Source organism: Labrus mixtus, chromosome 10 (genome assembly GCF_963584025.1).
Source record: "Labrus mixtus chromosome 10, fLabMix1.1, whole genome shotgun sequence".
NCBI lineage: Eukaryota > Metazoa > Chordata > Actinopteri > Labriformes > Labridae > Labrus > Labrus mixtus.
In genome coordinates, this window is record NC_083621.1 from 21,717,846 (window position 1) to 21,736,400 (window position 18,555).

Sequence of the window (18,555 nt, forward strand, 5' to 3'; positions counted from 1 at the left end):
TCAACAAACTCTACGACTTTGTGAACTGGTGTGTGGCTAAAAATGCACATTAAACCATCCAAAGATGTGAGGAACCTTCACTGAAGGAAAACCTCCGTAAAAGCAGTCTGCCATGACATCATTGCACAATGCTGCAAGATGCAAGATGCACACCAACATAACACTAGGGCTTGCCATGATGATACATCATGAATTTGGGAGCAAGGCAATTATCAACGAGCTAAATGTTCTGGGCCACTGAGTATCATACAAGGAAGTCAGGCAGTTTCTCACATCTGTCAAACAATCATGAGCACTTTAGCAAAGCAGCAAAAGTTACAGTGGTAAGAAAAAACCTTGTCCTTATTAAAAGGCAGAAATCTTCAGCCGGATCCCCGGCTCATGACGAAACTGCCCTCACAGCCAAGACTGCGCTATGAGTCAATTGTTGTTTTATATTTTGTTGTAAAGAATCGTTTTCCATGGTATTAATTTACTAAATTCATCTTCCCAATAGGTACAGGCTGTATGAAGGAAAGCAGTAAAGCATCTGCTCTGAAAAATGAAATTATAAATCATTTTGTTTATCTTTGTTTTGGATAGCCATTTCTGGCACCTTGCGGTTTATTTTTGTTTATTTTTGGTAAGATCCCAAAAAGTTATTTTGCAGTAAAATAAAATTATACAACCATCCATTTCATAAACTAGACATGTTACAGTTGTGAAAACATATGGTTGTGCTTTGTTCTACCTCGGGTAGGGGTATCTGGAAAACTAAAGCCTTTTGGTGGGATTTGTTCCTCTACTATTCATATTGCAAAGTGTATGGGTAATGGTGGATTCCTGTGGGATCTCTGTTAACAATACAAGTATGGTCTAGTGCTGCTCTTTTATAAAGTGTCGTGAGATAACATTTGTCATGAATTGACCCTACTCAAATAAAGATGTCTGAGACAATGTTTTTGAGTCTGTTTTGATTTTGCATTAAGGCAGTAATGGAAAAACAAGTTAAATCAGTTTGGTATTAGAAATGCTGCCATCTAGTGTTTGATCTTAGTTACATTATATTACTGGAAATATAAAAATCGCAATTCTACCACTAAACCTGACAACCACAATGTTTGATGAAAATCCATTTTCATTTATAATAATGTCACTTTGCATAATAACGGCACAATAACAGGTTGAGTAGAAAAAAAAAGGTTTAATTTAGACAGAAAAATTCAGCTATACCATTAAGAAAAGCATATTCATATCCAATGCTATACTTTTTCTTTACCTTTTTCATAAGGGGCAAAGGACTGATATGAGAATGATAATAAAATCACCTGGAGCACAAGACTACATAAACTACAAAAATACAAAAACAAGTAATTGTGTGCAGCATGCTACAGCTTCCCCGTCTCCTTGAACTTGCTGAGAAGTCCGTCTTCAGCCCTCAGGGGAAAGTACAGGGTCCGAGTTTTGTAGTACTGGAAGTCAGACTGCAGGTTTTGAATAACGTCTGCGAGAAGGTGGGCCCGCTCTACACCGCAGCCCGGTGCCTCGTAGCCCAGCTTGGTGAAGTGAACGTGAAGGTGGTAGTAGGATGGCTGGTAGTGCAGGTAGACTCTCATCTTACTGGCTGGAAGGTTGTACCGCTGCATGATGGCCTCCTTAGTAATAATGAACAGGTATTGTCATTCTTTTGCTGTGATTGATATTACTGTCAGCAAGTCCATAGTCTTTGTTTACTGTAATGTACTGTCCTTACTCTATTAATAATAGAAAAACAACTACTGAATGTCTTTGAAAGTAAGGAATAATTAGCACTAGTTGTGCACTAGTTAATCTTATGCACATTGCGTCTCTTCTCAGACAGATACAAAAAAACAATGAAAAGCCAAACCAGTCATAGTTATTTGTTGCCATCATGTTTGCAAAGCTACTGTGCACAGTTGTATACAGTCAAGGGGAATAGTGGTGTGCCATTAACCCATTAACCTGCTTTGATGTATTGGACACCTTCACCTCTACTATTATGATTGAAGACGTATGAAAATGACATTTTCTGCTCTCCTGAACATTCTTGTAACCTCACCTTTCCTTTCTCAAAGATGTTCTGCAGCAGTGGTAGATGCTCAGACTTCAGGTCTCTGAGACTCCTAATACCTCTACAGTGTGCTATAGCAATCAGGTATAAATCATCCACCTGCAAGAAGAAGACAGATAATACACATGGCATGTTATGTTACCCAATACTGAAAAACAAACTGCAGCGACTTTCATGTATGGTCAGTTCGACTTGTATGTAAATGAAGTCAATATTTGTCCCAAACATCCCTTTATAAAAAAGACGTCTCTTTATATAAAAGATATAAAATATGATCATATGTTGGCATCAGCAATCTGCCAAACTGAGTTTGAAAACACTGTCATATCAGATATCTGCAAAAACCCTTGCTGTGGTTTCTCTTGTGGTCATTATTTATCGACTCTCACCTGTTTTTGGTCCCATTTGAAATCTGGGAGGAGGACAAAGCCAACCTTTGGGTCAGGATCTTCAAAAACGATCCTGTCAGCCTCTGCCTTCTTTTCCAGGATGTTGTATACCCACTGTGGGTAAAACAAGCACAAAGGCATTAAATGTTGTTGATACATGCTTTACAATCATAGGCATAAATGCACACACATGCACAAACAGACACGCGTTAATGGAGAGATGACAGAGTGAGGGCTTGCACACGGACAAGAGCACTGAGTCGTTGGGGGTTCGGAGCCTTGCTGAGTGGAAGTGCCCAGGAAGTGAACTGGCACCTCTCCAGTTACCAGCTTAATTGCCAGACTAGGTTCATAATGGGATTTATACTAGTGACCCACTGGTTACCAAACCAAGTCCCTACAGACTGAGCTTCTGCCACTCGAAACTAAAAGTGATATTTTAAAGAAATAAAGATTCAATATTTTAAATGTAAAATTGTAAGGACAATAAGCTCTGCACACTTTGAACTAATAAGATGTGGTATGAGGCTGGTATTGAACACACAAGTGTTTTGGTGGTTATTTCTTGTTCTGATTAAGTGTAAAAGTCAGTTGGACTGTTGATAATGTGCTCCCTAGTGAGAATTTGAAATCGAGTAAGGTTTTGATTTACTAAACCTTACTTTTTTTCCTGTAACCTGCATATCACTAGTGGCCCTGCATGGACTACAGATGGATATTAGCTTTAAGATTTATCTTTTACAACACAAATACATGTTTGAGGGCGGCTGTGGCTCAGTTGGTTGGTCAGTACAAACCAGAAGGTCAGGGGTTCGATCCCCAGGTTCTGCAGCCAAATGTCTGGTGTGTCCTTGGGCAAGACACTTAACCCCAAGTTGAGTCCTACTGCTTCGTCAACAGCGTGTGAATGTGTGTGAATGGGATTAGTAAATTACTTCTGATGGTCTCTTTACATAGAAACATCTACCATCTAGCTCAAGTTCTCTGCTAAAAAAAAACACAAAATAGAAACAAGAAGAAAAAAAGACTGACCTGCAGACTGAAACTCTGCTGCTGAATGTAGGGCAGAGTGATGGACTCATAGTCCTCCCCAGTCTCCTCCACAAGAAAACTCTCCTGACGCTGGTATTTCTTTATATGCTTCTCTGTAGCTGGACACACTACTGTAGTCTTTATCTCTGTAAATAAAAAAATAAAACAAGTTAAATAACTAGCCTTCAGATCACCAAAGTGGCTGCTGGATTCATATTATCTTCAATCTGTTTTTTTTTTTGACTATACCATTAAGATGATGGGGCGCCTGTAATCGATATGTGCTGTAAATGTCGTTTTTCATCTCCAGCTTCAGCATTGAACCACTGAAGAGGTCCACCAGGGTGTCCTCTCTGATGGGGGTCTTCTCCAGGATAACCACAGCCTCTTTATCAGCAAACTGTTGAGGACATGGTCAACATCGAGATTTTTAAACGCAGTCTTAAAACTCATTTATTCAGTCTGGCTTTTATATAGTGTTTTATATCAATTCAAATCTTAACATTACTGTATTGTCTTTTTATCCTACTACAATTCTAAATATTTTCCTCTTGTGTATTTATTTTAATATCTTGTTGCTTTTATGTGTCGTATTTTATTTTTATACATATATTTTATTTTTACAGTCTATGGTGTGCATTGGTCTCTCAATGATTTTATAAACTACTTTTCGTCAATAACTTTTCTGCACTCTTGTTAAGCACTTTGAACTGCAATTTAATTTGTCTGAAAGGTGCTGTATAAATAAAGTTTGATTGATTGATTGATTTAATGTCTGCCTACAGGCGGTGATAATCCACATATTCATACAACAGTCTGACTGTGAGCAAAACATTGTCGAACTGATTTCTAAGAAAAGACACTTCACATTTTATATCACTATAGATAGACTATTATTTTGAATGATCAAACCGGAAGTCACTGTTATGCATTTCCGTCCCAATTATTCCCTACCTTGAATGGTAACAATAGAAACTTCCCCCTTTCGCCCCTTTAATTGCTCTTAACAACATTCATATGACTAAAGCTGTCTTAGTGCTTTCAAATAGCGTAGCTGAGTACGAAACATTAAAAATAACTTAACCATACCTTTCCATGGATGAAGATGTTTTTCTCCCGAGCAGAATCACTCAGGACCTTGCACGTTTTAAAACCATGCAGAATATTTTCCGCTTCAGATTCCTTTCCAACTTCTTCCTTGCCATTATCCTCGTCAGCTTTCGCCCTCTTAACTTTGTGGGATGAGTTTTCAGATTCAACCCAGTTAGTTTCACGTTTAGCCGCAGTCTCCGACATGTTTCTTTCTGCACTGCTAGTGCTGCTGTATGAGCTGTATTCACCAAAGATCGTCTATCTCCAAGACAACCCCTCACCAACACACGCGAGCGCGCAATAAATTAATGGTTCTTCCTACGGGGAGTTCATATTGTAACATGATTTAAACTCAAATTCGATTCATGTCCTGATCCCCGAGTAGTTCAATTCAACATATTTTGAAAAAAAAAAAGCAATAGAGAAAATAGGTCAATGCCTCACTTTCATCTCCACTCCTGTACTGTATGAGTTCATGGTTCAGCTCGAGGTTTAGACCTCGTTACTTTTTCCTTGCCACTATAACTGTGCTAAAAGTTGCTTTTAATGCTCATGATGGATTAATGTTGGGTCTTTGTAGATTATATAACAAAGGGTATTTACCTTTTTGTAAAGTGTATTGAGATAACATTTGTTTTACATTGGCGTTATACAAATAGGATTAATTGATGCTGAAGGAAACATTGAATTGCACTAGTGGCTACAATACAATGACCGCTCATCAGTGCTTGCAGTCAGTCTGAATTGAATAAATAGGATACATTGAATGGTTATAATAATTTCTACGGAGCTCTTGAAGTCCCCAAAATATTTTTTTGTGCACAGAGGTCATTATCTTGTGTGACAAGATAATATTTGTTAGCGTAATATATTTATTTTTGTACTTTGGGGGACTTCAGGGGCTCCTTCGACTTCACCTTAACAGGGAGATTAATTTTACGTTTGAAAAGTTTGTCTGATGCCAGGCAGTAGGGCACCTTGTCTATTTGTCTGCTTCCCTACCTTCCTAACATAACTATAATACCCCAGGCAACACAGACTGGCTGGGTAGTGTCCACTTAAACCATCATTTCCCCCGCAGTTCACTGTTTAAAGTACAAAATGCATCGCAGCAGCTTTGACTGTTTTCTAATTCACCGCCAGGCTGCCGGGCACATCGCACATATCAACCATAGACTGTAAATATTACGTATCAACCAATTAGGAATGGAGGGAGGGTCATCCTGGCGACAGGAAGTGATAGATTTATTAGTTACAGAGATGATCGACACATCACTCAACCAATACTTTTAAGATTTTCTGGGCGGGGCGAAGGCTAAGTGAACCAATGAGTGAACCAGTGTGCCGACGCGACAATCAGGAAGTTGTTTAAAGACGTAGACCACACGCTTTTGTTGTTGTTGTGATACCAGATGGTGAGGGGAAGGAGGGAAGGATGAAAGATTAACTCTGAAGTCAACCTGATGTGAAAGATCTTGAGTAGTCAAGTCTTTCCCGCTCAACCAAAATGTACCTATGTGTCCGGATATGGCTTCTTGTCCTGTTTCTTCTCTCACTGGCTCTCCCTGTTTCCACCAGAAGAGGTAATGTTAGTGTTTCAACTTTATCATGATCTTATAGTTAACAGGTTATGGGGAAATGTCACATGTGAAATCTACATCGGTATTAAATGAATTTTGCAGTTATTCTTGTAGCATTATTTGTAGGTTTATTTAAAATGTTGTAGGTCAAGTGTGGGTTTGATAGACTGAATGATTTCTCAGTATAGTGTTATTACTGCTCGCTTGTTTCTCTTCAGCTACTAACCTCAATCAAAACTTTTACAATTGTTGCGTTAAATGTATAGATGCTTTCCAGTGTCAGTCTAACTCTACTTCAGTACACACCTGTTGCCTTTGTCTAATTAAATTGTATTTGTTTAGCACATTTCACACAATGTGTAAACCCACAGTGCTTTACAGAAGACAAAAATAAACAAACACAATACAAACTCATAAGAAAATTAACAAATAGATTCAAAGCACATTTTAAATCCAAAACACATTTAGAAAAGGAGCCTGCACCATCCATACAACACACACGGGACCATACACCAACCATGTACAGTATGTACACACACACACACACACACACACACAGAAACTAGCAGCCAAAGGCGCAAGCGAAATGCAATGTTTTAAGACGGCTCTCAAAATAACTTGCAGTTTCTAAAGACCTCAGGTCAGCATGTAGTTTGTTCCACAAAACGGCACCATGGTGACTTAATGCACCGTAACCAGATGTAGTTTAGTAGTCAGTGTCGGTGAACTGTGCCTTAACTCATTGCTTTGTATGTCCATTTAAAAGTCAAGTATGGCTTTCTTTGCTTTCAGAGAGGAGAAATGTCCTTTTCATCATGGCAGATGATTTGCGGACATCGCTGGGCTGCTACGGAGACACTGTAGTAAAATCACCCAACATTGACCAACTGGCATCCAAAAGCCACGTTTTCCTCAATGCATATGCACAGGTCAGTTTGTGGCTCTATTTTTCTTAAAGTTTCCTATTGCAGTCAATTCATTTGAGAGATGAATTGGATCGTGAAAACCTCCTGAAAATCTTTGAATCTGCTCTATCTTCTCTCAGCAAGCTGTGTGTGCTCCCAGCCGCATCTCAATGTTAACGAGTCGCAGACCAGACACGACCAGGCTCTACGACTTTAACTCCTACTGGAGAGTTCACGCTGGAAACTACACAACAATGCCACAATACTTTAAATCTAAGGGCTACCACACCATGTCTGTGGGCAAGGTATTTCATCCAGGTAAGATGGTATACATGTTGAATACAGATCAAGCTTTATGGATTATTATACAGTTCTTTAAATCAGTGCATGCAGGCACAGCAGTAATACAGTAACTCTACTAAATGCATTGCACAAAAAATGACTGTAAAAGCTAAACTTAAAAAGAATTACATGTTAGTTAATGATTCTAAAGCAGAGTTTCTCAGCTGGTCTAGCCTCTGGACCCACCACCAACTCCTTAACAAGAAATCGCGACCCAAATTGTGGACGGTACAAAACATATGACGGAACAAAGAGATGAAACAAAACAAACATCTTTTAAAAGTTTTTTTAAGACTTTTTTTGACACTTGTTTTTTTTTTTCAGGCACACTTTCACACCACACTGAAAACAACTCCAAAACTCACTTTTGGGTCCCGACCCACCAGTTGAGATCCACTGGTCTAAAGCACATTTTTGAGATGAACCCAGTCTGCATGATTCTTTTTGTTTACTTCATGAAAGTCGTCACATGTCTTTAATTGCATAGTAACCATAGACGGGACCGTTCTGTCTAATATCACTCTCTGGTCAGATATTGATGATATATACGATATCAGACTGACGGCACTGACTGAGCCGTGTCACACATCTAGAAAGATGGTTGGGCACTATAAACATTCTCAGCTCGCACAGTCTCACTTTGACAGACGTTCAGACTGAACTGTAAGAAGTGTCCTCAAATCGTCTCCATGACGACATTCAGACGAGATGGAACAGCTCCTCCTATATGATCAAAAGCAACAATTCTTACACTTCAGTTTGAAATATTTCATTTGTAAACCTCAGTCATTACTGCTTCCACATTTCAGGGAATCATTTTTTACGAATTTAATTTTTATTCTTTGAGCAAGAAATAAAACAGCTTTTTGTAGCCTTGCATGTAATACCAACAATAACAATAATTCTTATGGTTAAAAAAAAAAAACATCTGTACGTGTGTGTGTGTGTGTGTGTGTGTGTAAAAAAGATGATTGGTGCATCTCTAACGGTAACTATGGTTGTGTTGTCTTTTCCTTTTGAGGTGTTGCCTCTAACCACACCGATGACTTCCCCTACAGCTGGTCCATCCCTGCCTTCCACCCACCTTCTTTTAGATATGAGAAAGAAAAGGTATGCAAAGGGAAGAGGATCTCTTGCACACTTTCCAATCAGTTGTCAGTTGTGTGACTTCCCACACATCAAACATTTTATGCAGCAGACTAGAAAACTAGACAAGCTAAAGTCCATTTACCATTTAATGATTAATCTACTGATAGAAGAGCTTAAATTTAGTTTGGCTGTTCCCTCATGTTGTGGCAGACGAAGAAGCAAGAATGCAACTATCATTTATTTCCACTACAGAACACTGTAGCATCTCATTAGCAGAACAGTTTTTTTGTGTTTGTCAGTTTTGTAAAATGTCTTGACAGAAGACTTATCATGTGATTCAAAGATATTCACTTCTCTAAAAATGAGGCTTTCATGCCTGATGAGTCTAGAGGGATAAGCAGAAATAAAAGTCAGCAACAATTCTATTTTGAATGAGGAAGTGAACCTGTTTTACTTCAGAGGATTTCTTACTGAATGTTGAGTTAGTACATTCACTGAAATGGAGATCCCTGCAGGAGCCGTTCTCTTTTAATCTTAATCATTATTTTTCTTGCTCTGTTTGTGTCCTTCTTCCTGCATCTCCCTCTATCCCACTGTCCAATCCAGACACAGTTCAGCAGAGGGCTGTTCAACATGAGTCTGGTTCTGCTCGAGGTTTCTGCCTCTAAAAGGAAGCTGTGATAATCTTGATGTTCTGCTCCTACACTATATAGAAACAAACCCTGACATACTGAATAATTACAGACAAACCTCCAGTGATTCTGATCACCCTTCCTTATCCCTTTATAAAATGATTTCTTTACTTTTCTTTTAAAACTGATTATATTACTACATTGCTTAAGATCTCCACCACCAATTGACCGACAGAAACTTTTCAGTTGTGCGTTGATACTCTGCGTCTTGAAATGTAAAAGCCCCCTTAACTTGTAACAACCTCCCTCTCTTTCACATTTCCTGAACGTTGCGAGGCAGAAGATTATCAACTTTACATACTTGATACATATACTTTGTTTCCAGATGTGCAAAGGGGAGGATGGTGAACTCCACATCAACTTACTCTGTGCAGTGAACGTGACGGAGCAGCCTGGAGGGACCCTGCCCGACCTGGAGAGCACAGAGGAAGCAGTGAGGTTACTGAAAAGTCAGGCCAATGATGGCGCTCCTTTCTTCTTAGCCGTGGGCTTCCACAAACCACACATACCTTTCAGGATACCACAGGTACATGACTTGATATTTACACCACTAAAGCCTGTTTGATTTGATATGTAATGCACACAATGGTGCTCTGGAGGTAGCTCTCGGGCTCAGGTTCAGACACAGTACTAATGATTGCTGGTTCAAGGGGCGTAAAGAATTTACGTTTTATAGCTGGTGTCACAGTGATTTTTCTATACTCAAAATAAACACATGTGGGAGCTGAGGACATGGGACTACATGTACTGAAATTGTTGTGTTTAGGAGTACTGAAACGTGTCACTCAATAGTTGGTTTTGATAGAGCTCAACATTGACTGCCCACATTTTCAGCGGCTCTGGTTCTTGAAGTAAATTTTCCCGTTGAAATCCTCCATTGACATAAAAAAAAAAAATCCTTATATCAAGAGATTGAAGCCTGTAACCTTGAAAACCAGCTGCCCCAATTCACGTGACTATAGTAAGTTTGATTCGGCGCGAAAACGGAGTTTAAAACCGAGAAAAATGCAAAGGTACGAGACCGTGTACATAATTTCCATCTGGAGTAAAGGAACTAACCATCCCACAATCCATTGCGAATGATGTCGCTTCTTCTTAAATGTAACTTCAGTCGTTGTTAGTGTTTAAACTGTTAATACAAGTGTTTTGCTATGTTGTAGTTTGTGTTGTTGAGCACATAAATTACATTCACTGCAGCATAACAAGGGTATTAGTATGTTTCGTGTTAGCTAATTAGCTAGCCTGCTAGCGAAACTCATTTGGTGCCAAGGGACGGGAAACATTGCCATGGTAACAGTGAGCTCCACCAATCAGTCGTCACTGTGACACTCTAGGGTCGTGGGTAGTGTAGTTCTTTGTGCCGATATCGTTGAATAACCGTGCACACGCAGACATGCACGTTTCAAATTTACAGTTCTTTACCTAGTCAGAGTGATGATGAACGAAAACGCAGTTGCATGTGTTGTTCCTTCCCTCATCTCAGCAAGACGAGTAACCTCATCCACCTCAAAGTTATAAGAAGGCTGGGTCGTCATTAGCGCAGAGGTTACTGCGCGCAGCATGTACTTAGGCTGTAGTCCTCCAAGTGGACGGCCCAGTTTCAAATCCGACCTGTTGCTCCTTTCCCACATGTCCTTCCCCACTCTCTCTCCTGGATTTCTGACTCTATCTACTATCATATCGCTACAAATAAGGCATTAAAAAAGCCCCAAAATGAATCTTAAACAAAGATGAAAAAAGTTGCAAGAAGGCAGATACAAGAAGATTCTGTTTTAGCCAAGTCTTCTGCACCCCCCTCTATTTGTATAAAGGTGTTACAGGAGAGTTTTAGTGAGACAAAGGTACAGGTAGCACTGATGGTAATAAATACTGGAAGTGAAATACGTTCTGTATCTTATCTCTATCTCTTTGTAAGGCTGCTCAAATACATTTCAGAAGAATATGCTGCATGCCGTTAACTTGTTGGACTGCCTTTTAGCAATTCATATTTTTTCATTATGACTGAAGTTCAAGATGCTTTATTGGCATGAATGGTAACAACCGTTAATGCCGGAGCAAATTTTTTAAAAACAATCAACAATGATATAACATAGATGATAATATAGATTAAAGTCAGAAATCTGTCATCATGGGTTCACACTGTATGGGGGGCGAATTTGTTTTCAAACGGCTCAGTTTTGATTTTATGAACGATACTTGTTATCCATAGTTAGACGCGTAGCTGACATGATTGACAGGTGGGATCGGTATAACGGTTTGTTAGGATGCTTAAAACCCACCAGCTCCGTCTCTCAGCTTGTCGTTAGGTTGACTAAAAGTTAGACTGAGACAGGATTTCCAGCATGGCGGCTGCTGCTGATGAGCCTCCAGAGCCCACTGCAGTAACAGATGGCTGACGTCACTCAGGCTTCATCCATTAATAATTACAGTTTATGATGTGAAGTAGTAAAATTGTGGATATCATTTTGAATTGCCCCCTTATAGGGGAAAGCTGTTTAAAACCAGTTGATCACAAAGTGCTTTCATAATGTCAACCTCCTTTTTATTAAGCAAGCTTTTGAAATGATTGTTTGTATATTGCAGGAGTTCCTTTCTCTATATCCCATAGACCAAATGACTTTAGCCCCTGATCCCATGGTCCCTAAACTCCTTCCACCTGTGGCCTACAACCCCTGGTTGGATGTGAGGAAGAGAGATGATGTTCAAAGACTCAACATCAGCTTCCCCTATGGACCCATTCCTAAAGACTTTCAGGTACAAGCTGCTCTTGCATCTTGAACAAACTGGTTCACATGATACCGCCCTCTGAAATGAACACTAATAATATGATGTGTTGTGTCTTCAAGCTGCGTATCCGTCAGCATTATTATGCTGCTGTGTCTTATATGGATGCTCAAGTTGGGCGGCTGCTTAGTACTCTTGATGAGCTGAGGCTGGCTGAGAGCACTATGGTGGTGTTCACTTCGGATCACGGTCAGTAGATACTCAGATGTCCATGATTCTTTAGTGCACATTACTCAGGAGTTTGTCTTAAAGTAAAGCTTGCAGGCTTCAGAAGTTTAGCTTATGTTTCACCACCAGATGGCAATGTTGTGTTTGCGTATTGTTCAATAACCTCCTTGAAATATTTGTTGCATTTTTATTTAAAAAAAATGTTTTCTTTACTGGTGTCCTTTTTTTAAACTGTCGCATGGAAACAACATTTAAGTTGTCGTCTTCAGTTGAAGACACTTTCCTTCCATGACTGTTAGATAAACAAACGCAGTAAACGTCAATCAACGCCATAATTTTTAAAGTCTGTATGAAAAATATCAGCAGTGACTCTTTCTGTCCTTTTTGTGTCTTAGTGTTATCTGTATGAAAGTAAGATGCATCATTTGACTTTTCTCTACATCCCCTCTGTCCACACTTTTTAATAAACAGCTCTCTTCGTCTGCTCCCCTTGTGCTGCAGGTTGGTCTTTGGGGGAACACGGCGAATGGGCTAAATATTCTAACTTTGATGTGACCACACGCGTCCCTCTAATTTTCTGTGTTCCTGGCATCACAACTCTGAGAAATTCTTCCTTTCCTTTTATCGACGTCTTCAGCCAATCAAAGCACAGCTTTAAGAGTAAGTCCCCCCCTAAACTGACCCAAACATGAAACAAATGTTCTAACCATCATGTGTGCTATATGTATGTGTCAGTGTTTATGGCTTTTTTTTTTTTTTAAACATGTTTAATATGCCAGTCTGTCTTTGACTTGAAGAGCACTCTAAAGTATTTAGTCAGGAATACACTTTGATATTTTGCCATGCTTAGTTTTGACTTCAAACACAAATGGTGCAAAGATGATGAAAGAGCAGACGTCCAGTACATTTCAGTCTCAGTGTCTGTGGGACTCACTAATTGGATGACCCCCTCTCTCTTCCAGCTACTGAAGTTAGAAGAAACATGGTGGAGTTGGTGGATGTTTTTCCCACCACTTCCTACCTGGCTGGCCTCAGAGCACCCCAACATTGTCCTGATGTTTCTTTCCAGGTATGCAAGTTAACTTTAATCCGTTATTATTCTTAAGACTTGATTTAGTCGCTCCTTATGTATTCATTACTAAGGGTTATGGACAGATAACTTCTTAGATAATGAAGTTCCGTGGAAAAATGGCTGCAAAGTCTCGATGGCTGACGCTTTACATCAAATCTTAATAAGTCCAATAACATTTTAATACTTATTTTTTTGGTTGCTCTATCATTTGATTATCATCAGAAGGATACAAATATACCCAAACCTAAAAATGTACAATTAATTTATAAGACTCTTTTATCCAAAGTGATGTACATCAGCTTTAAGTCTGATCGGACACACAGGTGCTGACAGGAAGTGGACAGAGGCAAAGCACTTTTTTTTAAAGCTAATAGAATGTCATTAACATCAACAGCTGTTCTTGAGATCTCTAATCAGCATCAAAACCATCCTAAATGTCGTCGCTGTTGTCGTCGCTCTCATCATGTGCGTAGTTGTTTATAAAGAACTTGGTCTTTAGCTTTTCCTTAAAGGGACTCTGCAGATCGAATGGACTTTGGTAGTTCTTCCACCACCGGGGGGCGACAGAGGAGAAGAGTCTAGTTAGAGACTTAGGACCCTGTTGTGAAGGTTGGATGATACGGCTGGTTTAAAATATCCATTCATCAATTCATTGCAATTATTATTTTCCCAATCCAATAGTGATTCAGGGAAATGTTTTGCAATGACGCCCCTCTCCACTAGGGGCACTGGGGTTGCTGTGAATTCAGGTCAGGCACAATTGTGCACTTAAGATCATACTGTACTTTACTGTTTTATTCTTTGTTTATTAAAGAATAATGCAACGGTAAAATACTTTTGTTATTTTGTATAGTCCTCCAAGTTGGCGGCCCGGGTTCAAGTCCCACCTGTGGCTCCTTTCCTGCATGTCATTCCCCACTCTCTCTCCCCATTTTAATTCTATCCACCATCCTATCAAAACAGAGGCATGAAATCCCCCAAATAAACCTTTAAAAAAATTGTTAGTACTTAGATACTGGGATTTTAAGTAAAGCGGGAAATTTGCACACGAATAGTGACTATAGTGTTTTGTAGGATTCTTTTGTTGAATCCTCCGTACAAACTTATTTCCTTTACGTCATGCACATTTTCTACAAATTGCACCACACGAAGAGAACTTTGAATATGAAGCCATCTTTGTAAAGATGGAGCTGATTCGTTTTTCTGACATTGCAAACCCAAATACATGAACAAGTATACACTCAGTAAAGAAGAACACACATGACGCCATGTGCATTCATAATTATAGATATTAACTTCCTTTACGTTGGTCCGTTTTCTTGCTTTCAGGAGGAGTTGTGTTCAGAAGGAGACAACCTAGCCCACACCTTCCAACACAGAGAAAGAGGAGAGCATGCGGAGGCCGTATCGTTTAGCCAGTACCCTCGGCCTGCTGATACACCACAGGTACCAGAGATGTAGTGTGTATTAACGCAATAACAAAGCATGCCTTTGCTGTCTAAAGGTTCAGTCATTATTTTCTTCCATCCAGCAAGCAGCCTTTAAAAATACCTTAAATGGATTTTAATGTTACTAGTAAAAAACAAGTAAAATCATGTTTTCAATGAGTGTCACCAGCTAAATCACAAGATCCGTGCACTAACAAAGCTAGAGGAGTGCTGCACCTGCTGTAGGATCATCTCTGTCCAGGACACGTTGGCAGACTAAAATTAGTTCATCAGCTCATCTCAGTGTAATTCAGCAGCTGTAGGTCAGACAGCACTGCAGGGAGGCTTCTACACATGTTCAAGACTTTTTATAATTTTATTAAGTGAGTGAGTAAAGGGTCTTAGTACATCAGTGTTTCAACACAAGTAATAATCATAGTTTCAAAAAAATCCTATCATTTCATTTGTTTGACCCTTTTTCACGTTTTTTCGTTCACAATTACTAAACTGTTGTAGTAAATTAATGTCACAGGTTGTATTTGATCCCTTATCATACATATCCACCATACACAAGCACCAACAATAGAAAATACACACACACACAAGCATAGCCACAACCAGGCAGATTAAGATTAAGGGGTTTCTTGATGTTTATGATAGCTGGGTGATTTTGTGGCTCCACTCAGTCTACAGAGCTTCATTAATCGTGCTCCATATGCTTTCAAATAGTTCTTCTTTGTTCAATCCTTTCAATATTCAAGTAATATTTCATTAGTGTTTTCCATTTTAAGTTTAAGCTTCCTTATCATCCCGATTTTTCAGCGCAAGTTTTTACATGTTTAGATACGGTAATAGAAACACATTCTTCTCCTAGGTGAACTCTGACCTCCCTGACCTCAAAGACATAAAGATCATGGGGTACTCTCTACGCTCCTGGGACTACAGATACACTCTGTGGTTGGGATTCAACCCTCAAACATTTCAGGTTGGTGTAGAACATAACTACACAACATGAACAACTCCTACGTCATGTCTTTACTCTTCATTATTCTTCTGGGTCTGAACACATGAGGTTCAGGCGGGGGAGTAGTGTTGTGTGAACAGATTGATACATCTGCCTCCACTGGCACATTATTTTGTTAAATTACAGTTAAGATAATAACATTTGTCCGTCATACTTCTAGGTGAATGTATCTGATGTCCACGCTGGAGAGTTGTACATGACAGCAGATGACCCTGGTCAGGATGAAAATATATACAGCGACTCTGACCTCGGTGTTCTACACAGGAAGATGGCCAGTCTGCCTCATGTAAGTTTGAATTCATTTTAGTCAAGTACCCAATTTTCTTTTTTTATTCATTTTTAATTCCTTGGCTGTGTCCGAAACCACATACTGCATTCTAACCCAACAGTTAGTGTGCCGTTAGCAACATGCTAAAATATAGTTCACACAAAAACATACTTCATTCTTAAGAAAAATGGGATAATATGCAGGAAGGATTTCTCCTTTGTATTACTTGTGTTCCTGTTGTCATACTTCCTTGCCGTTGAGGTTTAGGTCGGAGCAAGCCGTGCGTGAATGAGGACAGTGGTAGTTTCGGGAATTACACAAATGACGGTGGTGGCTGGGCGTCAGGGATGCCGTGGTAGTAGTGCCAGATTACCTCTGCTGTTGAGAGAATATTCAAACGTTCATTACTAATACAGCTACGTAGTCATTTAAGTATTATTTAGTAAAATGTTTATCAGCACCGGACTTTTATTTTAAGCCGCTAGTTGGCTGGCAAGCTCTGCGATTGGAAAGTCAGAGTGCCGCAATGCATTATGGGGCGTTTTAGTATGACCAGTATACACCCATTTCATACCTAAAAATTCTGGGTGATCCTTTTAACATCAGGGTATTTCTTGCATACACAAAATTGCGTACTATGATTTCAGATCACACTAATGTGACGTCACATTGAGTATGCAGTTTCGGATACAGCCCCTGACTTCCTTGTTTACTTCTTTTCTGACTTGTTTGTCGTCCAGACTATGAGTCTACAGGTGAAGATGAGGCTGCAGCTCCTCTACCTCACAGCAGGGATGAAGACGAATAGGAAGAAGGTTGGATGATGATAATGAAATGCAACAGATGGACGGAAAGAGCAGTTCAAAGGGAAGATTGACAGAAACTCATCCATTAAGAGAGACGGCTGATATATCTTATAATGCACTTTTTATTCAGTATTAGGTGCTATCACTGGTAATTCCTGGTTCACCTCTTGTTGTGAACATATTGCAGGGACAAGCAGATCTGGTTTAAACAAAGAAAAAAGATTCAATCCAAAGCACTTGTTCTTCTCTTTCAGGCCACTTTAGCTTTAAAAGAAGTTTTCCCCCTCCTGTATATCAGGACTACGAGTGCATTTGGTTAGTTTTTTACTTTGTTTACCAAAGTTGAAAGGGACAACATGATTATATATTTTGGATGATAAATGGATTGTAAAAATAAGATGAAATAAAATATTTTTTGCCACAAAGCTTGACCTGATGGTTTCTAGTAACGTATGATTACAAGCTCACTGAGTGTTAGTCTGTATTCTGATGTGATGATAACAGCATAGAGACCATCTTAAAATCGTCGTTATCAAATAAAACCATCGTCATCCTGGGTCTAAGCTTTTTCTTAAAGGTGCAAAAGGACTCTGCAGATCGAATTGAGTTTGGAAGTTAGTTCCACCACCGGGGGGCGACAGAGGAGAAGAGTTTAGTTAGAGACTTAGGACCCTGTTGAGAAGGTTGGATGATAGGGCTGGTTAAAAACATCTAGAGACTTACGGTACGGCTCCACTGGTTCCGTCGACGGATAGCATCTCAAAGCTTTCTATTCATTCTCTATGCAGAGCCGGAGAGGCAGTCGCACAATGCATTATGGGAGCTTTGCAGCACGTTTCGAGAAGGGCTCCGGCTCGCTCGTTGAATAAGAATAGAGTTCCACTGCTGTACCGTTAGGACGCCTTTCATCGTCAGAGCATAGTGGGCAGTAGGGAATGTCGACCTTTCTCTTTTTCGGCTGCCTCTGTAAGTTTCTCCTTTGTTTCTGTCTTGCCCTCTTTCGTGGTTCCTTTTAATTTATTTATTTCAAGCATTATTTTAAAAATAAAATTCACAGGCAAACAAATCACCTGAAGCAATGTAAAAAGAAAGACTAGTTCGATTGAAGTGCAGCGAAGAACATACTGGCGAACGGAAAAAACAATGCAGCAGTTTAATTACGTGCACAGACTTCTCAACTGTGGCATGCATGCAGTCTATGGTCGTGCGATGGGGACCAATCGGCAGGAATACGCATCATTAGCCCCCCCAGTCACTCCAGGTGAATTCTCTGTAGAGAACAAACCATATGATGTATTTTTGTAGGCCAACCCGGAAGTAGCATCGCCATGGGGTCCAATGAGAATTCTCCTATGGGATTTTTGCATTGGATTTTGGATCATTTTGGAAAAATAAGCTCTGTGACAAACGCACATTTCTGAAGCGTAGGCGTTTTGTTCAGCAGGATAATCTCCACAGATGAACACCATTTTTATGATGTTTGAAGCGTTAATGCGGCCAACGGCAGTAAAAAGCTAACATTATGCTACAAGCGAACTACACCACGGTCGTATGATTGTGACGTAACTACCATTATGCTTCAGACGATCTCCAATAAACCAATCCACGTAGCTTAATAAATTGTTTACTAAACTAATATTTGCCTTAACCTAAAGATTAAACCTACATGAGACATCTCCGACTAGTGAGAGAGTTCCCGGCCTCTGTGTCCGGCGTGATGACGTTTAATGTCCCTGACAACCACTGTAGTCACATTTAGCCACTTGTTAGCAACCGCCTTTTCAAAGACGCATAAAAACTTCAAAATTCACAAG

General features: G+C 39.7%; 2 protein-coding genes across 2 annotated transcripts; one reads left to right on the forward strand and one right to left on the reverse strand.

Annotated features, from left to right (window-relative positions):
• Positions 1–938: 938 nt before the first annotated feature.
• Positions 939–4,865, reverse strand: dcps (decapping enzyme, scavenger). The gene is made up of 6 exons (XM_061048750.1): positions 4,582–4,865; positions 3,742–3,892; positions 3,493–3,638; positions 2,461–2,574; positions 2,060–2,170; positions 939–1,634 (listed from the first exon to the last, which is right to left on the reverse strand). The coding sequence occupies exons 1-6, from the start codon at positions 4,786–4,788 to the stop codon at positions 1,368–1,370; spliced, it is 996 nt and encodes a 331-aa protein (XP_060904733.1). The 5' UTR covers positions 4,789–4,865; the 3' UTR covers positions 939–1,367.
• Positions 4,866–5,924: 1,059 nt separating this feature from the next.
• ids (iduronate 2-sulfatase) lies at positions 5,925–17,172 on the forward strand. The gene is made up of 13 exons (XM_061048749.1): positions 5,925–6,167; positions 6,957–7,093; positions 7,210–7,387; positions 8,433–8,521; positions 9,518–9,718; positions 11,776–11,946; positions 12,039–12,165; positions 12,646–12,804; positions 13,107–13,213; positions 14,546–14,662; positions 15,518–15,628; positions 15,828–15,953; positions 16,676–17,172. The coding sequence occupies exons 1-13, from the start codon at positions 6,092–6,094 to the stop codon at positions 16,757–16,759; spliced, it is 1,683 nt and encodes a 560-aa protein (XP_060904732.1). The 5' UTR covers positions 5,925–6,091; the 3' UTR covers positions 16,760–17,172.
• Positions 17,173–18,555: the final 1,383 nt, after the last annotated feature.

Excerpts from the sequence above, each read along its gene's own strand:
- dcps (XM_061048750.1), bottom strand. The coding sequence starts at position 4,788 with ATGTCGGAGACTGCGGCTAAACGTGAAACTAACTGGGTTGAATCTGAA. Across the intron at positions 2,171-2,460 it reads TCAAATGGGACCAAAAACAG|GTGGATGATTTATACCTGAT; the intron begins GTGAGAGTCGAT and ends TTCTTCTTGCAG. Across the intron at positions 1,635-2,059 it reads ACATCTTTGAGAAAGGAAAG|GAGGCCATCATGCAGCGGTA; the intron begins GTGAGGTTACAA and ends ATTATTACTAAG.
- ids (XM_061048749.1), top strand. The coding sequence starts at position 6,092 with ATGTACCTATGTGTCCGGATATGGCTTCTTGTCCTGTTTCTTCTCTCA. Across the intron at positions 7,094-7,209 it reads TCCTCAATGCATATGCACAG|CAAGCTGTGTGTGCTCCCAG; the intron begins GTCAGTTTGTGG and ends ATCTTCTCTCAG. Across the intron at positions 12,166-12,645 it reads GGTGTTCACTTCGGATCACG|GTTGGTCTTTGGGGGAACAC; the intron begins GTCAGTAGATAC and ends CTTGTGCTGCAG.